At 39.0% G+C, this 25,256-nt stretch overlaps 1 protein-coding gene across 1 annotated transcript in view; it reads left to right on the top strand.

Moving 5' to 3' along the window:
* Positions 1-25,256, top strand: part of UNC13C (unc-13 homolog C) — a 574,105-nt gene that overhangs the window by 273,789 nt on the left and 275,060 nt on the right. The window contains exon 13 of the mRNA XM_060005943.1: positions 19,828-19,984. Coding sequence (XP_059861926.1) covers positions 19,828-19,984 — 157 coding nt within the window. The remainder of the gene's footprint in view (positions 1-19,827; positions 19,985-25,256) is intronic.

The raw sequence follows: 25,256 nt of genomic DNA, 5'->3' as shown, positions 1-25,256 counted from the left end.
AAAAGAGAAAAAGGAAATAAAATATATGTATGTATGTATGTATGTATGTATATATATATATATATATAAACAAAAAGGAAGTGAACAACCAAATCAATAAACAAATCTACCAATGATAATAAGCTCTAAATACTAAACTAAGATAAACATAAAACCCAGAAACAAATTAGATGCAGAAAGCATACCCCAAGTCTACAGTTTCTCCCAAAATCCAGTGTCTCAATTTTGGGATTGATCGTTTTCTATTCAGATATTCCAGAGATGCATGGTCCATCAAGTTGATTGTAGAGATTTAATCCACTGGTCCTCAGGCTGCTGGGTGAAATCTCCGCTTCTCTCTTTGGTCGCAGCTCCTGGGGTTCAGCTTTGGATTTGACCCCACCTGAGGGTGTCTGTTCTTCACTCAGACAGGACGGGGTTAAAGTAGCAGCTGATTAGAGGACTCTGGCTCACTCAGGCTGCCAGGGGTGGGGGGAGGGGGTGGAAGGGAGGGGTACGGAATGCTGGGCGAGCCTGCGACGGCAGAGGCCTGCGAGATGTTGCACCAGCCTGAGGTGTGCCGTGTGTTCTCCCGGGGAAGTTGTCCCTGGATCTCGGGACCCTGGCAGTGGTGGGCTGAACAGGCTCCCCGGAAGGGGGGTGTGGAGAGTGACCTGTGCTCGCACACAGGCTTCTTGGTGGTGGCAGCAGCAGCCTTAGCATTTCATGCCCATCTCTGGTGTCTGTGCTAATAGCCGCAGGTCATGCCCATCTCTGGAGCTTGTTTAGGCAGTGCTCTGAATCTGCTCTCCTCACACACCCCGAAACCATGGTCTGTTGCCTCTTAGGCAGTTCCAGGCTTTTTCCCAGACTCCCTCCCGGCTAGCTGTGACACACTAGCCCCCTTCAGGCTGTGTTCACACAGCCAACCCCAGTCCTCTCCCTGGCATCTGACCGAGGCCCGAGCCTCAGCTCCCATCCCCCACCTGTCCTGGTGGGTGAGCAGACAAGCCTCTCAGGCTGGTGAGTGCTAGTCGGCACCTATCTCCTGTGTTGGAATCTCTCCACTTTGTCCTTTGAGGCCTTATTGCTGCATTCTCGTCCGTGGCTCCGAAGCTTCCCCCCGATGACCCCCTACCTCTGCCAGTGAAGGAGCTTCCTAGTGTGTGGAAACTTTTCCTCCTTCTCAGCTCCCTCCCAGAGGTGCAGGTCCTGTCCCTATTCTTTTGTCTCTGTTTTTTCTTTTGCCCTACCCAGGTACGTGGGGAGTTTCTTGCCTTTTGGGAAGTCTGAGCTCTTCTGCCAGCATTCAGTAGGTGTTCTGTAGGAGTTGTTCCACGTGTAGATGTATTTCTGATGTATTTGTGGGGAGGAAGGTGATCTCCACGTCTTAGTCCTCTGCCATCTTGAAGGTCTCCTATGAGCCTGCTTTCTAAGGAGGGTGTTGCTTAATTGAACTATTGATTCCTTTAAGAAATATTTGTCGAGTGCCTACCATATGCCAGGAAATTTTAAAGGCACTGAGAGTACATCAGCAAGCAAGAAGTTAAGTTCCAGGCTCTTATAGACCCCACATTCCAGAAGATGTAATTCATTTATTTGATAGACATTGTCTGAGGATATAAGTACGAGGACTTACACAGCACATTGCGGATATGGCAATAAAAGAAGCTCTTGTCCCCAGTGAGCTCCTAATCTGGGGAGAAGAGGAAGAATATTGGGTTGGCCAAAAAATTCATTCTGGTTTTTCTGTAAGATGTTACAGAAAAACTCAAAGAAACCTTTTTGGCAGCCGAACCAATAAATTGCATAATAAGAAGACAGTATATGGGGGCATGCATGGGTGCTGTAAGGGTGTAGACATGGAGGGACCAGTCCAGGCACAGTTGAGGAGAGGTTTCAGAAAAAGCTGATAGGCAGCCTGAGGGTCCCATCCTTACTTGCTCTTCAACTTCCATCATTTCTCTAAACCCTACTTACTTCATTACTTTCCTGTCCCTCACCAGTGCCCAGATACTCAAAACCTCCATAACTGAGTTTGAGCAATCCATAGCATCTGTGAAAAGCTATGATGCTTTTGGCCAGAGGAGAAGTGATCTTTAAATATTTTAGCCCCTGTTTAGTGACAACAGTGAATAAAATCACTGAAATGCATGCTAATCTGAATTTTCAAGAGCAAATGTGATAAATATTATTTTAGTGTATTTCTAACATTAGAAATACAGATAGTCTTTCCTTTCATCTTACATTGTTTCTCTGAAATCTCTTCTAAGGATCTAAGAATCATTGTTTGCATTTTAGTGCTTGTTTCCAATCATACTGTTCCTATTTTCATAATAACTGATTTTTAAATCTTTTGAATCAGAGGCGTTTCCCATCCTTTGAAACCACAAGATGGGTGTGATTAGGCAGAATTGTCCATGGAAAGGCAGACGAGTTAGATCATTGTTTTGATGAAAACAAAAAGTAAGACAATAGCAAGTGAGCTGAATCCAGATTTGTTATTTGAAATACAAATAATTTCCTAATATTTTGTCAATAGTATTTTGAGAATGAATGGTTGATAATGTAGCAGTTGCTTCAGCTGAAAACATGCCAGTAACTATCTCATTTTTGGCAATCTAAGCATCTTTCTGGAGTTTGTGACTCTAATTTTCCCATGGCATTGAAATTCCATTTGTTAAATTGGTTTAACACTAACCCCATTTTCTGGCAAAAACAAAGTCAAGTGATTTTAACATTATTAATCCACTGTTTTTTAATCATGTCTTTTTGGGGAAATGTTAAACACTTTGAGAGATTATTCAGTAGTACTCTTTGACCTATTTTATTGAAGGTGTGCTTTTTGAGGGAATGGTTTGCTGCAGGGATATACTGAATCATTTTAAATTGTTAATTGTACTTTTAATCCTGTTCCCCTCTCCCCTCTCCCCCTGGGAATAATTTAAGTAGTATTAGAACTGCAGCCTTAAAAGGAAATGATTTTCAAGGTGATGGTTAGAAGCAAGTAAGTTTGCCTTGACAGTAACCTTGCATAAAGAATGGGCACGCATAAACTCAGAGGCAAATACTGCCAAATTAAAGATCACGTAGAAGTCTGTTAGCTGAAAACTCTCAAAGAGCAAAGGATGCCTCAGGATGACTCCCTTGTCCCCTGCTTCCTTGTCATCCCAACTAACCATTGGATCCAATGAACCAAATGTTGTTGGTAGGGAAAAGTAATGTGTATGTTTAGGCCAGATGTGTTACCTGTATTCAGAGATTCATAGCATGTTAGAAGATCTAATCTGTACAATCTTTAATAGCTCTTTGATTTTACAGATGGAGAAACAGAATCTAAGAGTGATTAAGTTACTTTTCTAAGGCCACAGAACAGGGAAAAGACTAGAATGAATCATCTCTATGCCATGGTACCTATAACTCTAAATTGACCACCAGTTATCCCTCCCAACCCACCCCCACTCCCCTCCACATACCAAAAAAAGCTTTTTGGTGACTATTTCTGCAAGATTTCTAGGAAATGTAGCCCCTAACCCTAATGAATATCTTTACTTCTTTGAAATTTGTCTCTTTTTTCTTTCTGTCCTTCACTCATCTAAGAAATGTGTACTTTGATGCATACTACTGAAGCTGAATCGGGCCTCTGGACCCCGACACCAAATTAAATCTTGGAGACAGAGTTTTGGGTGAAGCTGAAAAGAATAGCTTTACTGCTTTGCCAGTCAAAGGGGGCCACAGCGGGCTAATGGCCTCAAAACTGTGTGTCCCAACTTGAAGAGGGTAGTGAGGAGTTTTATAGTAATGGTTCAAAGAGGGCATGATCAGCTTGTGGACATTCTTCTGATGGGTTGGTGGTGAGGTAAGTGGGAGTCAGCATCATCAACCTTCTGGTTCCAATCAGTCTGGGGTCTCTGTGCTTGTGGGCAGCACACCATCCTTAACGGATAACTTCTCCCACCTGGTGGGGGTTTCAGTATCTACAAAACAGCTCAAAGATATTTTGTGTGCATCACTTGATGGGAAACTGGGACCCTGCCCCAAGGCTGCACTGTTGTTTCTCTTGACTGTTGGTTTCTCCCTTGCCTTGCATCCCCTCCCTTCCCTAATTAACAGCTGCTTGAATCTGCCCCTTGGAAGTCAGGGAGGGTCATGGAGGCTGAAGGAAGCCTGTTTCCTGTAATCAAAGAAATGGGGGGACATAGAAAGACTTTTGTGCCCAGGAGACCCACAGGGCCCTGGTTGGTATCACAACTACCTATATTATATTGGCTGCCTAATCATTTATCATTTAGGGTTAAAAGTGAACGTGGAAAGGCAAGTTCAACATAAATTATTGGTTTGGTAATGACAGCTGCTGTCCTTAACTTACCCAGCTCCTGGTCACAGTTTCTAAAAAAGGACAGATAATTTGTACCAACCAGGTAAAAGATTACACTTCTTAGAGTGACCTGAAAATTCTATTTCTGAGATTGTGTTTTATTTGTTTAGTTAATATCAAATGCTTAACATTTTAATCTTGGTATTCCAACTGATGGTTTATCTCCTGAGTCACTAATTCTATGAAGAACATTTTATTTATTTATTTATTTATTTATTTATTTATTTATTTATTTATTTTGCGGTACGCGGACCTCTCCCATTGCGGAAGACAGGCTCCGGACGCACAGGCTCAGCGGCCATGGCTCACGGGCCCAGCCGCTCCGCGGCATGTGGGATCTTCCTGGACAGGGGCACGAACCCGTGTCCCCTGAATTGGCAGGTGGACTCTCAACCACTGCGCCACCAGGGAGGCCTCGAACATTTTAATATAAGTTCAAAAATGTGACAACTACTTCCTGAGTATTGTGTCTTTAATCTTTAGGTATATTGAGACATGTTCAACTAAGTTCTGACCAAATTTAGGAGGTTCATATTTATGAATTTGATCTATTTTCCTTTTAAAAAACAACAGAATTTTTGTTTACAGTTTTAATCTACCAAGAAAAACACCATAGTAATGATAATTTGGTATTGAAACTGATGTAAAAATCTAATGGGAAGAACAATATTATTAAGTGAAATATTGGGTTTTTCTCATTCTCCTTTTTTTTTTTTTTACATCTTTAGTGGAGTATAATTCCTTTACAATGGTGTTAGTTTCTGCTTTATAACAAAGTGAATCAGTTATACATAGGTTCCCATATCTCTTCCCCCTTGCTTCTCCCTCCCACCCACCCTCCCTATCCCACCCCTCTAGGTGGTCACAAAGCACTGAGCTGATCTCCCTGTGCTATGCGGCTGCTTCCCACTAGCTAGCTATTTTATGTTTGGTAGTGTATATATGTCCATGCCACTCTCTCGTTTTGTCACTTTTTCATATCTTCACCATTCGCAGCCCTGTATTTTGCATTAGGAAGTTATGAGCCAAGATCATTTCATTAATATCTTTAAAATTCTTGATATATTTTATTTACTGTACTAAAACTGGCATCTATTGCATAGTAATTTTATGGCATTTTTTGCATTTACTCATTATTCAGAAATTCGGTCTATGGTAAATTTTGAAAGAAAAAATTATTTTATGGGTGATTTGTTTAACTTCACAAAAATCTTACTTAATGATACATAAAGAATAATATAGGCTTTTTACATTACCTACTTTAAAGGTTTTGTGGCTTTCTTAGCAAAGCAAAGTACAAAAGAAATTTTTACTTTTAGTCAAGCAAAAATTTTAAAAGGATTTGTATTACTTTGTTTCTATTGATGCTAAAAGTTACAAAGAGACATAATATCAACAATAGAGCAAAAGTTGAATTAACATTTAAAAACTATAAATATATATATAACTAAAATATTTTTCTGATTATGGTAGTAAAACATGCTAATGGTAATTACTTTTAAAAATACAGGATATATATACACATATATATATTATATTTTACATCTTTATTGGAGTATAATTGCTTTACAATGGTGTGTTAGTTTTTGCTTTATAATAAAGTGAATCACTTATACATATACGTATGTTCCCATATCTCTTCCCGCTTGCATCTCCCTCCCTCTCACCCTCCCTATCCCACCCCTCTAGGTGGTCACAAAACACCGAGCTGATCCCCCTGTGCTATGCGGCTGCTTCCCACTAGCTAGCTATTTTACGTTTGGTAGTGTATATATATCCATGCCACTCTCTCACTTTGTCACAGCTTACCCTTCCCCCTCCCCATATCCTCAAGTCCATTCTCTAGTAGGTCTGTGTCTTTATTCCTGTCTTACCCCTAGGTTCTTAATGACATTTTTTTTTCTTAAATTCCATATATATGTGTTAGCATACAGTATTTGTCTTTCTCTTTCTGACTTACTTCACTCAGTATGACAGACTCTAGGTCCATCCACCTCATTACAAATAGCTCAATTTCATTTCTTTTTAGGGCTGAGTAATATTCCATTGTATATATGTGCCACATCTTCTTTATCCATTCATCTGATAATGGACACTTAGGTTGATTCCATCTCCAGGCTATTGTAAATAGAGCTGCAATGAACATTTTGGTACATGACTCTTTTTCAATTATGGTTTTCTTAGGGTATATGCCCAGTAGTGGGATTGCTGGGTCATATGGTAGTTCTATTTGTAGTTTTTTAAGGAACCTCCATACTGTTCTCCATAATGGCTGTACCAATTCAAATTCCCACCAGCAGTGGAAGAGTGTTCCCTTTTCTCCACACCCTCTCCAACATTTATTGTTTCTAGATTTTCTGATGATGGCCAATCTGACAGGTATGAGATGATATCTCATTGTAGTTTTGATTTGCATTTCTCTAACGATTAATGATGTTGAGCATTCTTTCATGTGTTTGTTGGCAGTCTGTATATCTTCTTTGGAGAAACGTCTATTTAGGTCTTCTACCCGTTTTTGGATTGGGTTATTTGTTTGTTATTGAGCTGCATGAGCTGCTTGTAAATTTTGGAGATTAATCCTTTGTCAGTTTCTTCATTTGCAAATATTTTCTCCCATTCTGAGGGTTGTCTTTTGGTGTTGTTTATGGTTTCCTTTGTTGTGCAAAAGCTTTTAAGTTTCACTAGGTTCCATTTGTTTGTTTTTGTTTTCATTTCCATTTCCCTAGGAGGTGGGTCAAAAAGAATCTTGCTGTGATTTACGTCATAGAGTGTTCTGCCTGTGTTTTCCTCTAAGAGTTTGATAGTCTCTGGGCTTACATTTAGGTATTTAATCCATTTTGAGCCTTTTTTGTGTGTATGGTATTAGGGAGTGATCTAATCTCATACTTTTACATGTACTTGTACAGTTTTCCCAGCACCACTTATTGAAGAGTCTGTCCTTTCTCCACTGTACATTCCTGCTTCCTTTATCAAAGATAAGGTGACCATATGTGCCTGGGTTTATCTCTGGGCTTTCAATCCTGTTCCATTGATCTATCTTTCTGTTTTTGTGCCAGTTCCATACTGTCTTGATTACTGTAGTTTTGTAGTATAGTCTGAGGTCAGGGAGCCTGATTCCTCCAGCTCCGTTTTTCGTTCTCAAGATTGCTTTTGCTATTCGGGATTGCTTGTGTTTTCATACAAATTGTGAAATTTTTTGTTCTACTTCTCTGAAAAATGCCAGTGGTAGTTTGATAAGGATTGCATTGAATCTGTAGATTGCTTTGGGTAGTAGAGTCATTTTCACAATGTTGATACTTCCAATCCAAAAACATGGTATATCTCTCTATTTGGATCATCTTTCATTTCTTTCATCAGTGTCTTATAATTTTCTGCATACAGGTCTTTTGTCTCCTTGGGTAGTTTTATTCCTAGATATTTTATTCTTTTTGTTGCAGTGGTAAATGGGAGTGTTTTCTTGATTTCACTCTCAGATTTTTCATCATTAATATATAGGAATGCCAGAGATTTCTGTGCATTTTGTATCCTGCTACTTTACCAAATTCATTGATTAGCTCTAGTAGTTTTCTGGTAGCATCTTTAGGATTCTCTGTATATAGTATCATGTCATCTGCAAACAGTGACAGCTTTACTTCTTCTTTTCCGACTTGGATTCCTTTTATTTCCTTTTCTTCTCTGATTGCTGTGGCTAAAACTTCCAAAACTATGTTGAATAAGAGTGGTGAGAGTGGGCAACTTTGTCTTGTTCCTGATCTTAGTGGAAATGCTTTCAGTTTTTCACCATTGAGGACGATGTTGGCTGTGGGTTTGTCATATATGGCCTTTATTATGTTGAGGAAAGTTCCCTCTATGCCTACATTCTGCAGGGTTTTTATCATAAATGGGTGTTGAATTTTGTCAAAAGCTTTCTCTGCATCTATTGAGATGATCACATGGTTTTTCTCCTTCAATTTGTTAATATGGTGTATCATGTTGATTTGCGTATATTGAAGAATCCTTGCATTCCTGGAATAAACCCCACGTGATCATGGTGTATGACCCTTTTAATGTGCTGTTGGATTCTGTTTTGTAGTATTTTGTTGAGGATTTTTGCATCTATGTTCATCAGTGATATTGGCCTGTAGTTTTCTTTCTTTGTGACATCCTTGTCTGGTTTTGGTATCAGGATGATGGTGGCCTCGTAGAATAAGTTTGGGAGTGTTCCTCCCTCTGCTCTATTTTGGAAGAGTTTGAGAAGGATAGGTGTTAGCTCTTCTCAATATGTTTGATAGAATTCGCCTGTGAAGCCATCTGGTCCTGGGCTTTTGTTTGTTTGAAGATTTTTAATCACAGTTTCAATTTCAGTGCTTGTTCATATTTTCTATTTCTTCCTGATTCAGTCTTGGCAGGTTGTGCATTTCTAAGGTTTTGTCCATTTCTTTCAGGTTGTCCTTTTATTGGCATAGAGTTGCTTGTAGTAATCTCTCATGATCTTTTGTATTTCTGCAGTGTCAGTTGTTACTTCTTTTTCGTTTCTAATTCTACTGATTTGAGTCTTCTCCCTTTTTTTCTTGATGAGTCTGGCTAATGGTTTACCAATTTTGTTTATCTTCTCAAAGAACCATCTTTTAGTTTTATTCATCTTTGCTATTGTTTCCTTCATTTCTTTTTCATTTATTTCTGATCTGATTTTTATGTTTTCTTTCCTTCTGCTAACTTTGGGGTTTTTTTGTTCTTCTTTCTCTAATTGCTTTAGGTGTAAGGTTAGGTTGTTTATTTGAGATGTTTCCTGTTTCTTAAGGTAGGATTGTATTGCTATAAACTTCCCTCTTAGAACTGCTTTTGCTGCATCCCATAGGTTTTGGGTCATCGTGTCTCCATTGTTATTTGCTTCTGGGTATTTTTTTATTTCCTCTTTGAATTCTTCAGTGATCACTTCGTTATTAAGTAGTGTATTGTTTAGCCTCCATGTGTTTGTATTTTTTACAGATCTTTTCCTGTAATTGATATCTAGTCTCATGGTGTTGTGGTCAGAAAAGATACTTGATAGAATTTCAGTTTTCTTAAATTTACTAAGGCTTAACTTGTGACCCAAGATATGATCTATCCTGGAGAATGTTCCATGAGCACTTGAGAAAAATGTGTATTCTGTTGTTTTTGGATGGAATGTCCTATAAATATCAATTAAGTCGTCTTGTTTAATGTATCATTTAAAGCTTTTTTTCCTTATTCATTTTCATTTTGGATGATGTGTGCATCGGTGAAAGTGGGGTGTTAAAGTCCCCTACTATGAATGTGTTACTGTCGATTTCCCCTTTTATGGCTGTTAGTATTTGCCTTATGTATTGAGGTGCTCCTATGTTGGGTGCATTAATATTTACAATTGTTATATCTTCTTCTTGGATTGATCCCTTGATCATTATGTATATCCTTCTTTGTCTCTTCTAATAGTGTTTATTTTAAAGTCTGTTTGTCTGATATGAGAATTGCTACTCCAGCTTTCTTTTGGTTTCCATTTGCATGGAATATCTTTTTCCATCCCCTTACCTTCAGTCTGTATGTGTCTCTAGGTCTGAAGTGGGTCTCTTGTAGACAGCATATATATGGGTCTTATTTCTGTATCCATTCAGCCAATCTGTGTCTTTTGGTGGGAGCATTTAGTCCATTTACATTTAAGGTAATTATCTATGTATGTTCCTATTCCCATTTTCTTAATTGTTCTGGGTTCATTATTGTAGTTCTTTTCCTCCTCTTTTGTTTCCTGCCTAGAGAAGTTTCTTTAGCAGTTGTTGTAAAGATGGTTTGGTTGTGCTGAACTCTCTCAGCTTTTGCTTGTCTGTAAAGGATTTAATTTTTCCATCAAATCTGAACGAGATCCTTGCTGGGTAGAGTAATCTTGGTTGCATGTTCTTCTCCTTCATCACTTTACATATGTCCTGCCGTTCCCTTCTGGCTTGCAGAGTTTCTGCTGAAAGATCAGCTGTTAACCTTATGGGGATTCGCTTGTGTGTTATTTGTTGTTTTTCCCTTGCTGCTTTTAATATGTTTTCTTTGTATTTAATTTTTGACAGTTTGATTATTATGTGTCTTGGCATATTTCTCCTTGGATTTACCCTGTATGGGACTCTCTGTGCTTCCTGGACTTGATTAACTATTTCCTTTCCCATATTAGGGAAGTTTTCAACTATAATCTCTTCAAATATTTTCTCAGTCCCTTTCTTTTTTCTCTTCTTCTTCTGGAACCCCTATAATTCGAATGTTGATGCGTTTAATGTTGTCCCAGAGGTCTCTGAGACTGTCCTCAGTTCTTTTCATTCTTTTTTCTTTATTCTGCTCTGCAGTAGTTATTTCCACTATTTTATCTTCCAGGTCACTTATCTGTTCTTTTGCCTCAGTTATTCTGCTATTGATCCCATCTAGTGTATTTTTAATTTCATTTATTGTGTTGTTCATCGTTGCTTGTTTCATCTTTAGTTCTTCTAGGTCCTTGTTAAATGTTTCTTGCATTTTGTCTATTCTATTTCCAACATTTTGGATCATCTTTACTATTATTATTCTGAATTCTTTTTCAGGTAGACTGCCTGTGTCCTCTTCATTTGTTAAGTCTGGTGGGTTTTTATCTTGCTCCTTCATCTGCTGTGTTTTTCTGTCTTCTCATTTTGCTTATGTTACTGTGTTTGGGGTCTCCTTTTTGCAGGCTGCAGGTTCGTAGTTCCCGTTGTTTTTGGTGTCTGTCCCCAGTGGCTAAAGATGGTTCAGTGGGTTGTGTAGGCTTCCTGGTGGAGGGGACTAGTGCCTGTGTTCTGGTGGATGAGGCTGGATCTTGTCTCTCTGGTGGGCAGGTCCACTTCTGGTGGTGTGTTTTGGGGTGTCTGTGGACTTATTATGATTTTAGGTAGCCTGTCTGCTAATGGGTGGGGTTGTGTCCCTGTTTTCCTAGTTGTTTGGCATAGGGTGTCCAGCACTGTAGCTTGCTGCTCATTGAGTGAAGCTGGGTGCTGGCATTGAGATGGAGATCTCTGGGAGATTTTTGGCGTTTGGTATTATGTGGAGCTGGGAGGTCTCTTGTGGTCCAGTGTCCTGAAGTTGGGTCTCCCATGTCAAAGGCAGAGCCCTGACTCCTGGCTGGAGCACCAAGAGCCTTTCATCCACACGGCTCAGAATAAAAGGGAGAAAAAGAAGAGAGAAAGAGAGGAATGTAGGAAGGGAGGGAGGGAGGGAAAGAAAGAAAGAAGATAAAATAAAGTAAAATAAAATAAAATAAAGTTATTAAAATAAAAAATAATTATTAAGAAAAAAATTTTTTTTTAAAGAATAAAAAAGGCGGACGGATAGAACCCTAGGACAAATGGTGGAAGCAAAGCTATACAGACAAAATCTCACACATAAGCATACACATACACACTCACAAAAAGAGGAAAAGGGGAAAAAATAATAAATCTTGTTCTCAAAGTCTACCTCCTCAATTTGGGATCATTCCTTGTCTATTCATGTATTCCACAGATGCAGGGTACATCAAGTTGATTGTGGAGCTTTAATTCGCTGCTTCTGAGGCTGCTGGGAGAGATTTCCCTTTCTCTTCTTTGGTCTCACAGCTCCCGGGGCTCAGTTTTGGATTTGGCCCCGCCTCTGCGTGTAGGTTGGCGGAGGGCGTCTGTTCTTCGCTCAGACAGGACGGGGTTAAAGGAGCCGCTGATTCGGGAGCTCCAGCTCACTCAGGCGGGGAGGAGGGTGGGGCACGGAGTGCCGGGTGAGCCTGCGGTGGCACAGGCCGGTGTGATGTTGCACCAGCTGAGGCACACCGTGCGTTCTCCCGGGGGAGTTGTCCCTGGATCCCGGGACCCTGGCAGTGGCGGGCTGCACATGCTACCTGGAAGGTGGGTGTGGATAGTGACCTGTGCTTGCACACAGGCTTCTTGGTGGAGGCAGCAGCAGCCTTAGCGTCTCATGCCCGTCTCTGGGGTCCGGGCTGTTAGCCACAGCTCGCGCCCATCTCTGGAGCTCCTTTAAGCAGCACTCTTAATCCCCTCTCCTCGTGCACCAGGAAACAAAGAGGGAAGAAAAAGTCTCTTGCCTGTTTGGCAGGTCCAGACTTTTCCCCGGACTCCCTCCTGGCTGGCCGTGGTGCAGTAACCCCCTTCAGGCTGTGTTCACACCGCCAACCCCAGTTCTCTCCCTGCGCTCCAACCGAAGCCGGAGCCTCGGCTCCCAGCCCCGCCTACCCTGGCGGGTAAGCAGACAAAGCCTCTCAGGCTGTTGAGTGCCAGTCGACATCGATCCTCTGTGCGGGAATCTCTTCGCTTTGCCCTGTGCACCCCTGTTGCTATGCTCTTCTCCGTGGCTCCAAAGCTTCCCCCCTTCCGCCACCCGCGTTCTCTGCCCGCAAATGGACTTCCTAGTTTGTGGAAACCTTTCTTCCTTCACAGCTCCCTCCCACTGATGCAGGTCCCGTCCCTATCCTTTTGTCTCTGTTTATTCTTTTTTCTTTTGCCCTTCCCATGTATGTGTGGAGTTTCTTGCCTTTTGGGAGGTCTGAGGTCTTCTGCCAGCATTCAGTAGGTGTTCTGTAGGAGTTGTTCCACGTGTAGATGTATTTCTTGTGTATCTGTGGGGAGGAAGGTGATCTCCGCGTCTTACTCTTCTGCCATCTTCCCCTCTGAAAAAAAAAGGACATATTTTTTTAAATAACAGAAGTTTGTAGCTCCACCGAGAGATGACACTGTGACCATTTTATTTGGTTATTTTTGTTGTATAAATGTGTGTGTGTGTATGCATGCACACACAAGCGCTTGTATGTCTGTTGAGATAATAATGTACAAAGATGTTTGCATCCTGCTTGTTTGGCAACTTACAGGGTCCTTTGAATCAGTATTTGTAGACCACCAGCGTGTTACCAGTACTCACCTGCAGATCTTATAATGGCAGGTGAGCCTCTAAAAAGGTTCCCTGTGTGCCATGACTTTATTCTAATGCAGTTTGCTTTTAGATTGGGCAAAGATATTTACCTGCTCCTATTGGTGGGCTCTTTAAGTATGAGAGCTGGATTTCTTTTCCTGGATAATGTAAACAACTTGTGAATTCTTGTCTTGCTAGAGCAGAACATAAGAGGTTAGAGTTAATCCCCACGGTATACTGTTCCCGGTGTTCTTCCAACCCTTTCTTCTAACTAGCTTCTAATCCCATTGCCCATTCCCTATTGCACAGGCTGTATTGCAGTCTTGGGAGTTGTGTACTCTTTAATGGATGTAAAGTGAGAAGGTGTGGGAAACACGTGACAGCTTTATTGCATCTGGAAGCCATTACCATGGAATAGGAAAGTGATCAAAAGCCTTGCTGGCCAGCCGCCTAGGCCTCGCATTTCTGATATGGGGGTGTACAGTGTATGGTTCCCAGAAATATCTTCCCGATTCTTCTCTAGTCAGGTGAATATTTTAGGAGTTTAGACCAGGATAGTCACCGAATATCTCTCAGTCTATCCAGCTGCCCTAAACTTAGGCAAAGTCCCTCCCAGAAATAGGGAAACCTTTGATTGATACCCCTAATTTCCAGTGCTGCTATGACTTTACATCATTTATTTTTGTTTTCATGGCCTTTTCCATGGGAGGTTCAGAGGGGTAGATCGTGAACAGCTGGGTACCTTGCATCATACCCCAGAAGTCATCTCAGTTAAATCTGAATCAAAAAGTACAATATTTCTGTCCGGTCTCTAAGATGAATGCATGCCTAATGCTCTGGAAAATTTAAAATACTGCTCTCAGTGTACCAGTTAAAATCAGAATACAGTTCACTTTCAGAGTTGTGATCATTATGGCATTATCTGCTATGCACTTCAGCCCAATGTTCACAAAGCACTTGGATGTTGTGATAAACTGTCATACTCAAAGTAAACAAGCACATGTCCTATACACTAACGCTACATAAATACCGTTAACTCATATTGCTGTCACTTGTTTTCATTAAATACTATGGGCCAACTCCTGTGTACAAGAAAACACTATGCTAGAAGTGGGCTGGATTAGATGACAATTAAGCATGAACTAAACACATTCTGGAAGAAACAGATACATACACAAGTAATACACAACGTTAGAGAGGGAGGAGGATAAATTAAGAGAAGATCACCCTGGTGGTTAAGAAAGATGCTTCTGAGCTTACATTGCCTGAACTCTAATCCTTAATCATCTCACTGCTCTGTGACCTTAGGGAGAGAAAAATTAGAAAAGGAAAGAAATATTTAATTACAACAAGTACAGAGAGGGAATGAGACTTTAGAAGCACTGGCAAAACCAAACCAAACAAAAACGTAACATTCCTAAGGCTACCTAGTTTACATGGTGTTCTTATGCTGTTCTTGGTGGAAACAGCAGCTTTCCACCTGGTTTTAATACTTTCAGAGGTCATATAATGAGATTTAATACATTTTCAGACATAGCATGGCTAAACTCCAGTTCAAAACTGTTTTGTTAGGAAGTTCAGGTTTTAGAGAAATATTTGAGGTTTTATATTTTGGAGACCAGAAATAATGTGATTCTGTGATTTTCAGATTATCTCAAGGTGGAAAATATTTTGTTCCTTATGACTGTGGTATATGAAGGGCTTAGTCATATTGAAGTGGGGCAGAAATGTCATTTTTTGCTTCTACACCTCCTAAATTGTTTTTCTGCTTCCAATACCTACTCATTTCAGTCCATTTTTACACCCTTTCAGAGTCATCTTTCTAAATTCATCTGACAGTATCCCCTCCCTCTGTGAGAAGTTCAGCTAACTCTGTGTAGTTCACATGAGAAAGTCAAAGCTCCTTAGCTAAAGACCAACAAAATCTATCCTTGATCCATTTTTCCTTGGTCATCTTCTGCTACTTCTCACTTTTCATCCTATTCCGTCTCGGTGCAACCCCGTTACTCCACTAACACTGATGTTGCTGCTGTCACAATGATGTTTATTTGTCAAGTTCAATAGTTATTTTATGTCCTTATAAGACTCTTTCAGTGCACCTATCAGCATCAATCATCCTTCATCCTTCAAACCTCCTATTCCAATGTTTTCCCTAATTCCATTGCCCTGGCTTTCCTTTGACCTACCTTTTTTTTTTTTTTAAAGGACATACTTTTAAAAAAATCTATTTATTATTTATTTTTGGCTGCATGGGGTCTTCGTTGCTGCGCATGGGCTTTCTCTAGTTGCGGCGAGCGGGGGCTGCTTTTCATTGCTCTGCGCGGGCTTCTCATTACAGTGGCTTCTCTTGTTGCGGAGCACAGGCTGTAGGTGTGCGAGCTTCGGTAGTTGTGGCATGTGGGCTCAGTAGTTGTGGCACCCAGGCTTAGTTGTTCCACAGTATGTGGGATCTTCCTGGACCAGGGCTCAAACCTGTGTCCCCTGCATTGGCAGTCAGATTCTTAATCACTGCACCACCAGGGAAGTCCCTATCATTTTAAGTTTGATCCCAGTCATAGAATTTACTTATTCGTCTTCCACTAGTCCCTTATATATCGGTGTTTCCCAGGTTTCATTTCCTGACACTGTTCTTCATTCTGTATAATTCCCCTGGATGATCTTACCCATTTTCGTGGTTTTGAAATGATCCCCAGATCTAAGTGTCCAACCCAGGTCTCCAGTAACCCAGTGGACATTACTTTATGGAAATCCTACAAGCACCTTAAGCTCAAACTCGACTGGACACATGACCCGACCTTACAACCCCTTTTTCTCCTTTATAGTTCCCAGCTCACTGGGCAGAAGCACCCCTCACCCAGTCTTCCACACCGAAGCCTTGGAACTTCATCACTTCTCTTTCTCCTCTTTCACTCCGTATCAAGCACTGAGTCCTGACAGTTTTCCTCTCTTAATATTTTTAAAATATATTCCCTCCTCCCTATCTCTACAGCTACTGTCTTAGTTCAGACACCCATCATCTCTTCCCTTTATAGCCTTCTAATTGGACTCTTTTCTCAGTCTCACCTTCCTTAAGCCATCCTCCTAAAATCCCCTCCCACCAAATCTATCTTAAACTCAACTCTGATGATGTCACTTCCTACCCCATGTAAACAATGAGAGATTGTTGGAGGTAATTTTTCACTTATACTGACTCTAAGATTTTGAGTTTTGTTTGAAAAAATCTTCTGACCTATATAATAGGTCCAGCTTGCCTACCATATTGCACAAGACTATCGTACATACCCCTCACTTTGCCTCTGGTCATATAATGGTCTAGAATGTGCTCCTGGAAATTTGGGCTCCACCAGCCTAAAATTGCTAGGGTTCATTGTAAACAATATTTTGTTTCTTTCCATTGTGTCTTGGTTTTAATTATTCCATTCCTTTGGAATATTTATATTCTTTATCTATCAGCAATAGCAAGCCCTGTGCTCGCTCTGGCTATCTCTTAGTCATACATTAACTGTTAGCCCAGCATCATTTCAAGAAGTCTTCCTAGACAGCGCCCCCACCACCAGGGTACAATACACACACTCTAATTTGGTGTTTCATAGCACTGTTATGCTTTTCTTTTTCATAACTTTCTCAAAATTATATTACATTTCTTGTGTCACTGATTCTCCCCCTAATCTGTAAGTAAACTCATTACTGTATACCCAGTATCTAATAGAGTATCTGGCTTTCAGACATGTTCAGTAAATACCTATCAAAGTAAATTCTAGGGACACTAAACTCTCCACTCTACCATGGCCATTACGTAATCACTCATCCTCTAGACCTTGCCTCAGATGTTTCCCTCTGACTTCTCCTATACGAGGTTCACCACTGGTGGACTCAACTCAACCTTTGGACCTTTGCCATCCATCTCCAGGCCTCATTCCTCCATCCCATGGCCCACTCAAACCCTTACATACCTCTGTAACAGCACTTTCTCTTGTGTAACAAAATGAGGTTTTAATGTGCATGCCTCTCAATTAGGGTATACATTAATTTTTTACGCCAGGACCATGTTTTAATCAACTCAAAATCCCTATCAGGAAGAAGAGTCCGAGAAATATAGTAAATGTATAGTTGTTAAAGGGAGAATACTTTGCCCAGATGCCTTTAACATTAAAAAAAAATGAATGAAAGGTTAAAGAGTAGGAAAACAATAGAATCAATTATAATTCTATTTTTCATCAATTCTGATAAGGGAAAGTATTATAATTATACTATTTGGCTGTAAATTGAATTTATTTTTTAGAGAACAGTGTGAATGGCAGTTTATTTTCCTGTTTTCTAATTGTTTATGAATAATATGTATTAACATTAAATTATAAACACATAGCAAATATTTCATTAAACTAAGAAACTCTAAATTACGTTTATTTACATAGCTTTTTGCCTATATTACCCATAAATTTTCATATCTAACATAAATTATTTGTTAAACTTTTCATTTTGGTTATAAAACATTGCTTTGGGATTGCAAAGCCACAATTTCATAGGGCATTTTCATCATTAAGGTATTGGCTGAATCAAGTCAAAGTATAAAATAGACAAAGCTTGGTTGTTGATATCCCTGGTCTTCCCATATGGCACTCATTTTTCCCTAAGATGCCTTATAATTGCATCATCTTCAAAATAGAACTTTCTATTTCACTTATCAAATTCACACCGTGGAACGCCTTAAGCAGAATATTCATATGTTCCTCCATTGTTCTATTTAAAGTACCTGCTAAGCTGTTGCTACTGCTCTTACCGGACAACAAAAATCACAGGGTGGCAGCTGCAAGCAGTACAGACTAAGTAACACACCTGCATTAGGAGAATACTAATTCTGGTTTAAAACCAAGAACAAGATTATTCATTCTGGTGACCTCCAGAATCTGTTTAAATAGATAATGCATGCTGAGGAAAATAAACTTCTGTTCTTTGAGTTCCTCACCAGTTTATTCTGACAGTTGGTGATTGTCTATCTCTTGTTCCCACCTAGGTATGTATATTTCCCTTTTGCCATCTCCCACACTATCCCATTTAGGCATTGCATATTCCATATCTCTTGACCTCTGACTTGGGTCTAACAAATCTAATTATTTGACAGTTATGAAAAAAGAAAGAAATGTGATACCATATGCTAGTTTTCATTTAATTTCTATTTTTAATATATTTATGTCACTTATGGTATTCTTAATAGATATAAATTATAAGTAGTGTATAATAAAGTCAAAATATGCATCATTTACCTAAAAGAAGAAAGTAGTGATCATCTAATTCCAGGGTTACATCACACAGATCATGTAACTCTCATGGCATACTTTGCTCTTCATGATCCTCAAAGATCCGTGTTTAAAAATGTAGCCTAGGGCTTCCCTGGTGGCTCAGTGGTTGAGAGTCCGCCTGCCGATGCAGGGGACACGGGTTTGTGCCCCAGTCCGGGAGGATCCCACATGCCGCGGAGCCGCTGAGCCTGCGTGCCCAGAGCCTGTGCTCCGCAACGGGAGAGGCCACAGCAATGAGAGGCCCACGTACCGCAAAAAAAAAAAAAAAAATTTAGCCTACATTTATTAGCTAATCAAAGTTAGATGAGTGGCCTGGCTAAAGTCTAAGAAAAGCAACATTTCCAGGACCTCCATCCATTTCTTTTGAGCTGCCACTTGGAGCATTTATTTATGTGGGTACATTCTGTGCTTGTGTTCAATAATACAAAATTCAGAGATGCTTTGGTGTTGGATAAATTACTGAGATAGAGCAATATAGGATCAGATTAGGTAATGAAAATTTCTTTCTTCCATGGGTATTTTATCTTTTCATTTTTATCACAAGTTGTGCTTTCAATTTTTAAGTCTTTTGTTAGAATTCAAATGAAACAAATTTTCCTGAGAGAAGTAATGGAATTGAACACTTGATGCTTCCGATGTCTGTAAATGATACTGTTATTCAATGTTTAAAAGAAATGGTCTTTAAGCATAAAGCTGGCATAATTCAGTTTGTCTTCACTGTTCATTTGTTTGCTTAATTAAATTCTGGCTTTAACAAAACTGCTTGTGGAAGATACTCCTTAATAACAAAAGCTCACAAACTGGACTCAGGTCAGATGTTAAGTTGACTTGTTCAGTCAGTGTGCAATGAAAGGAGGGCCTCTTGTTTACCTTATCGGTGTGAGAGGAATACAAGTGTGAAAGAACATTCTGGTTGCAATTCGACATTTCAGGAGCTGAAGTAATTGAGGACAGAGTTGCCAGAGAAAGGGAAACTCCTGGATTATTGCTTTTCGACAGTGTTAGATTCCACTGGAAATTGCACTTTTTGTGTGTACACACAACACTCCCAGTTGAAAGAAATTATGCACATATCCTTGTGGCAAATCACATTCTAATTAAGCCACTTCACATTTGTGAATGAGAAGTTTTTAAAAGGCTGAAATTGCTTTCTCTTTCAATTAGGAATTGTAAGAGTTTTCTCTCCTTTTCATAGATAGAGTAGAGGAATTACTTAATTGCTGATGTTAGAGGATACACTGCTATGTGAATTAATTAGATTCTCTTTTTAAAGCACTTAATGTTTTTGTCTTGCAGGCACTTTTCATGTCTGTCTTCTAAATACATGTGCCCCGGTGTCCCTGCTGTAATGAGTACCTTGCTGGCAAATATAAATGCTTTCTATGCTCACACGACTGTTACAACAAATGTACAGGTTTCTGCCTCAGATCGATTTGCCGCTACCAACTTTGGTGTAAGTATTATTTTTTGAACTTGAAAATTCCTCATAACTTATGGGACTTAGATTTTCAAGGAGCTTTGGATTCCAGATATTCTTAGAATCTTACTGCAGAATGTACATCTTAAGGAGTATCTCTTAGTGTAATAGACTAAAGCTTAAAGTTTATTTGAAACATGTTCAGTGAAATACCTTTATTTGACAGTCAGTAGGTATCTTCATTAGATTAAATCTTCATATCGGGAATGGCTTTTCCAATGGAGGAAAACATACGTTTTGTGACAGAGTACTAGGATTTATAGAAAATCCTCCATGTAAGCAAATTTGGGATTAACCATGGAAGATATCATTCCCTCGTAAACGTGAGCTCAGTTGGCTTCTCTGGGGCCTTTTGGGTTCCATTTGCACTTCCTATTGGTTTCTACTGGTACTGATGGATAAAGGCATATCGTCTAAGTAAAAAAAACGTTAGGTGTGTAAAGAAGCCAAGAAAACTATCTGTATCTAATTAAAACTGTCCACCTGACAATCAAATGCATCAAGAACACACTGAAAAGTAAAAATGCAGGATCCTAAGGAGTCTCAAGTATCTATCTGATGTACCTGGTGCTGGAACCCATTCTCCACAAGCATAATTAAATTGAAATTGACAAGACTAGAAATAGGATATAAATAAACAGTAATTCCAGTAAAGTGGTGAAGATCTAAGCTGAGAATCAGTGGAGATGGGGTAGGAAGGACAAATTCCAGAGCTTTTCAGGGCATAGAATCAACAGCACTTGCTGTCTTTAGGTATGTGAACAGTGAGAGAAAGGGAAAGATGCCTGGAGAGATTCCCAAGGTTTTCACCAGGGCAGTTGGTAGGCGGTAGCTCTGTTCAATAACCCTGTGAGGCGGGTAGTTCTGTACTCATTTGTTTGTGGAGGAAACTAAGATCCATTGTAGGAAGGTGATTTCCATGACACCGTAGTTACTCTTTTCACTGCACTTCCAAATCGGTTCACTGAATAGATTTGTGTTATTGATGATGTTGTTAGAAATCAAATTTTGAGGTGTGTGTCATAAAGTAGAAACAAATGAGACCCAGCTAATAAAAGGGTGTAAAGCCAATAGGGGAAAAAATGTGCTATGTTTACTCTTTTCTTGTCCTTTTCATTTAAAAGAAAACACATGTGAAGTATGTGAGATGAGTTGGAATGAATTAAAAGAAAAACTAATTGTTATTTAACGACAGTCAAAATAAATACTGGTAGAAGAGAATACTATCTGGGTTAAGAGTCATGGGGTTTGAGTTTGTATTCAAATTTGACAAGTCAGTTCAGTCATTCAAGCCTCAATATCTCAATATGTTCAATGAGGGTAGAAATTATTGCTCTGACATGTTTCTCAAATTTAAGATGAAAATCAAATGAAGTAAAAGATAAGCTAGTTTGTAAGAGTTGAAAGTGCTCTATAAATATAAGGTATGAGGATTTCATCTCTCCTGCCTGTCTTCTACTGTTGTTAGACAGATTGGCTCTTGTAAGAGCTGAGACCAAAGAAAATTCCCTAGTCAGCTCAACAAAATACTATTATGACCATCACCAGATCATAGAATAGTTTTTGTTATAAAAACCTCATGAAATTGTTTTGCTTTTAATATTCTGCCTGGGTATACTGTAGAGAATAAGCCAACCTTGTGGAACACTGAGCCTGTCTACCTCTGGGAAAGAAGATGTGTTTATATGACTAATTTCCATAAAAGCTACCTGGAGGAAAATGAGATAGTATGCTCCTTTACTTCATGCTGACCCAAAGAAGAGAAGCCAGATTGATTTCACTACTTTGCAGTGTTTCAGTAGCAACATAGTTATAACAAAGTTCACTTTGTAAATCAAATAACGTATTGTAGGACAGGGTCAAAAAAGAAATCTTTCTTCAGACTACATCTTGATAAGTTAGTGATTTGATGTGTAAATTTGATTAAATTTTTCTCTACCTATTGAAAATAATGCTAGTTGCTCAGTCAAATATAATAAGTATAAAGCTTCCCACCTTCACTTGGCCTGAAGTTCTAATTTATCTGACTTCTGAAGTTGATACTGTCACTTGTGAATCAGGCAGGAACACTATTATATTGGCCCCTTTTTATCTTTCCCAAAGGTGTAATCCAGACATTTTTGAATCTCAAAAAATAAACCAGTGGAAAAGTTTTCTTACCTATGAGGACTGTAAAACAAACAAATATTTAAGAAAAGGAAATCATTACTCTTTCCAATCCAAACTTTTTGTGTGCAAATGTTATTTAAAGTCATGCTTTGGATGAAAAATGTTCAAGAATAAAGTGAAAAGAACAGAACCATTGAGTGTGGAGATGAGAGAGAAGCAAAGTTTGCTGAGGAAAATGATTAGAGAAATTGGGTAAAAATGATGAGAAAAATCTGACGTTATTAAAGACAAGGTAAAAATATTTTAAGAAAAGAGGAATATATTGCATTGTGAGCTGTTGCAAAAAGTTCAAGTAAGATGGCGAAAGGAATGAGCCTGTTGGCGTTGGCAATTAGGAGGTCATTGCTAAGTGAAGCAGTTGAGGTTAAAGCCTAATTTCATAGAGATCTTCAATGAATGGCATGTATGAATAGCTGTGTCAATTAAGGTTCATTTATTCCCTAAAATATAATGCAGTCATTTAAAAAATCAAACTTTTAAAGAAAAGTGTATATAATTGAGCAATGCCCATTAAAAATGACAAATGAAAATATATACATATAAAAATCTATATATAATCTAATTCCAACATTGAACACACACACACACACACACACACACACACACACACACACATATACATATACATATATATATATACGGGTTTAGAAACAAGCCTGAAAGAAAATGTGCCAAAATGCCAATAGTGTAGCCACTTGGTGGGATTACAGCTAATATTTTCTTGTTTTTGTTTTGTATTCATCTTTATACTAAAGTTGTACATTTTTCTATATTGTATTTTATAATAATGATTAAAAGAGGGAAAGTGGGTGATGACATAGAGACTAACCTGTTAAGCAACTTGAATGAGAAGGTAAGAGAGAGATTGGTCAAGAGTGAGAAGGTTTTACCATGAAAAAAGAGATGTTACTTTTACTGTGTGGTTGGGTAGGAGTTTTTATTATTTAATAAGATAAATTTTAACATATTTATAGATTGTTAGGACAGGAACTAGCTGCAAGAATGAAGTTGCAAATTTATCAGATGAAGAATAAGTGATATAATAACATCTCAGAGGAGAAAGAAGTAAATGTAGTCAAGAGGATGGAAGGAGGGACATTCTTTGGAATAAGAAAGGACAAGTTCCTATTCTGAAATTTGAGGAAATGGTGTGTGAGTCCTTACAGAGAATGCTAAGCTTCTGATACAGGAGTGAAAAGTTGATGGAATCGTACTGTATTTCCCTAATCTTCTCTGTGGTTGTTTACAGGACAAGAAATGCTTGTATATAAGACAAGGGCTATGATAGAGATGCACAAGGTAGAGGAGGCTGGAAAAAGGGAAGGGAATAGAAAGACAAATGCTTCAGGATCACATAAGAGGAATTCCTAGCATAAATCTGTTGTTACAACAATTCGTGTGGCTGTGAGTTTTTCTCAGAATTTCTCAGCATTCAGATTCTGATGTAGTAACATATAGCAGAAGGTTGAAATTTCCCCCACACACAAAAAATAGAGATGATCGAAGGGTTAGGGAATTAGCATATAGGTGACACTAGCGAAAGAAAGTTGAAGTGATTCACCATGGGATCTAGGTTTGATAAGTGGCACCATGATAGAGACAGAGATAAAGGATTTGGGTAGGAACATCATCCATGTAGTTAAGATTTCAAAGGGGGAAGCCTCAGGTCCAAGATGTATCTCTAGGAGTAGGTTGTTGAAAACTGAGTGTAAAAACAGTGGTGTACTGGAGCTAGTTTGTACCTGCTAACAGGCAGTGATTGCTGAATTTTTAGGACTATTGCAGGCTGGTTGTTGAGTACAGCCATCTTGAAACTGGAAATACTGAGAGTATTTATACCATGAAAACTGTCAAATGCTAAAAATCAAGGCTTTTTTCTTTTGGAGAGATGGTTTTGTTGCACACCCTTGAATGCAGAGATTGCTGGGAGTCAAGATTATCAAAGAACTTGATTGGATAAAACATCTCCATGGGTGTTGAAAACACCGTGGGTAGAGCAAGAGTTGGAAAGGAAGAAAACTCCATGAGGTGGGGGTCAGTTTTTCAACTTTGAAGAAAAGTCTTTAGGAAACTTATTTAGTTAGTTATCTTAAGACACAAATAGCAAATTATTAGTAAAATTGATGTTTAGCTCAATTTTTTCTTGAGCATAGATACCCTCTGACATAGCCAGTGCCCTGCAAAAACAAGTATGCTAATAAATATTTCCTTTTCATTACAGGTATTCTTTTATTTGGTTGCTTGTTCATTCAAGACATATTTATGTGATACCTCATTTAAGGCACTATGGCAGGTAGTAGAGGGACTGGAAGATAAATGTTTACCTCTGTTCTCTGGGTACTCTAATGGGATAGTCACCTAACCATGTGTAACAGTAACCATAAATCACTCCCCAAATGGGATAAGTGTCAAAGGAGTTCATACTTGTAAATTTGCTTTGAGATTGAGGAGGAGAAAGTGATGGATACTCTTCAGAGGCTCATGGAAGCTTGCCAAAAGGAACAGTGCTTTTAGGAATGAGTAGTATTTTTCAAAGTCCAAGAAGTAGAAGGAAAACTACCTTAGGTCTTTGAAGTAAAGACAAGGAGAAGATACAAAACTAAGTTCAAAGTGTGTGTAAGGTAGCCTGCCTAGTGAATAGTGCAGATAGAATAAAAGATGGAAATATAAGAGAACATTGTGTTACTGGATTGATATTAGATTGCTGAGGCCGTTTAATGCCCACTCAGATGTTTGGACTTCATTCTTGAGGCATCGTGTAGAATCTGATTGAATTTCTGATTTAGAAAGGTCACTCTGTAGAGGAAATGTTGCAGAGGGGAGAGATAGAATGTATATCAGACAGCGATTCAACTATACGGTGATGGATGGGAACTAGATTTGTGGTGGTGATTGCTTTCTAGTGTATACAGATGTCAAATTATAATACTGTTTGCCTGAAACTTATATAATAATTTTAAAAAATCAGCACTTCCTCCTGATCACACAGCCATGCCCCAACATATGTGTTCCTTTTCCAAATCCCTGGGAAACCTGAACTTTCTGATAAAGTGACAGGAAATGCTTACAATCATAGAAA

The sequence above is a fragment of the Delphinus delphis genome, chromosome 2 (assembly GCF_949987515.2).
Source record: "Delphinus delphis chromosome 2, mDelDel1.2, whole genome shotgun sequence".
Lineage (NCBI taxonomy): Eukaryota > Metazoa > Chordata > Mammalia > Artiodactyla > Delphinidae > Delphinus > Delphinus delphis.
Note: the sequence above shows the minus strand (reverse complement) of the source record. Positions and strands in the feature narration are given on the sequence as shown.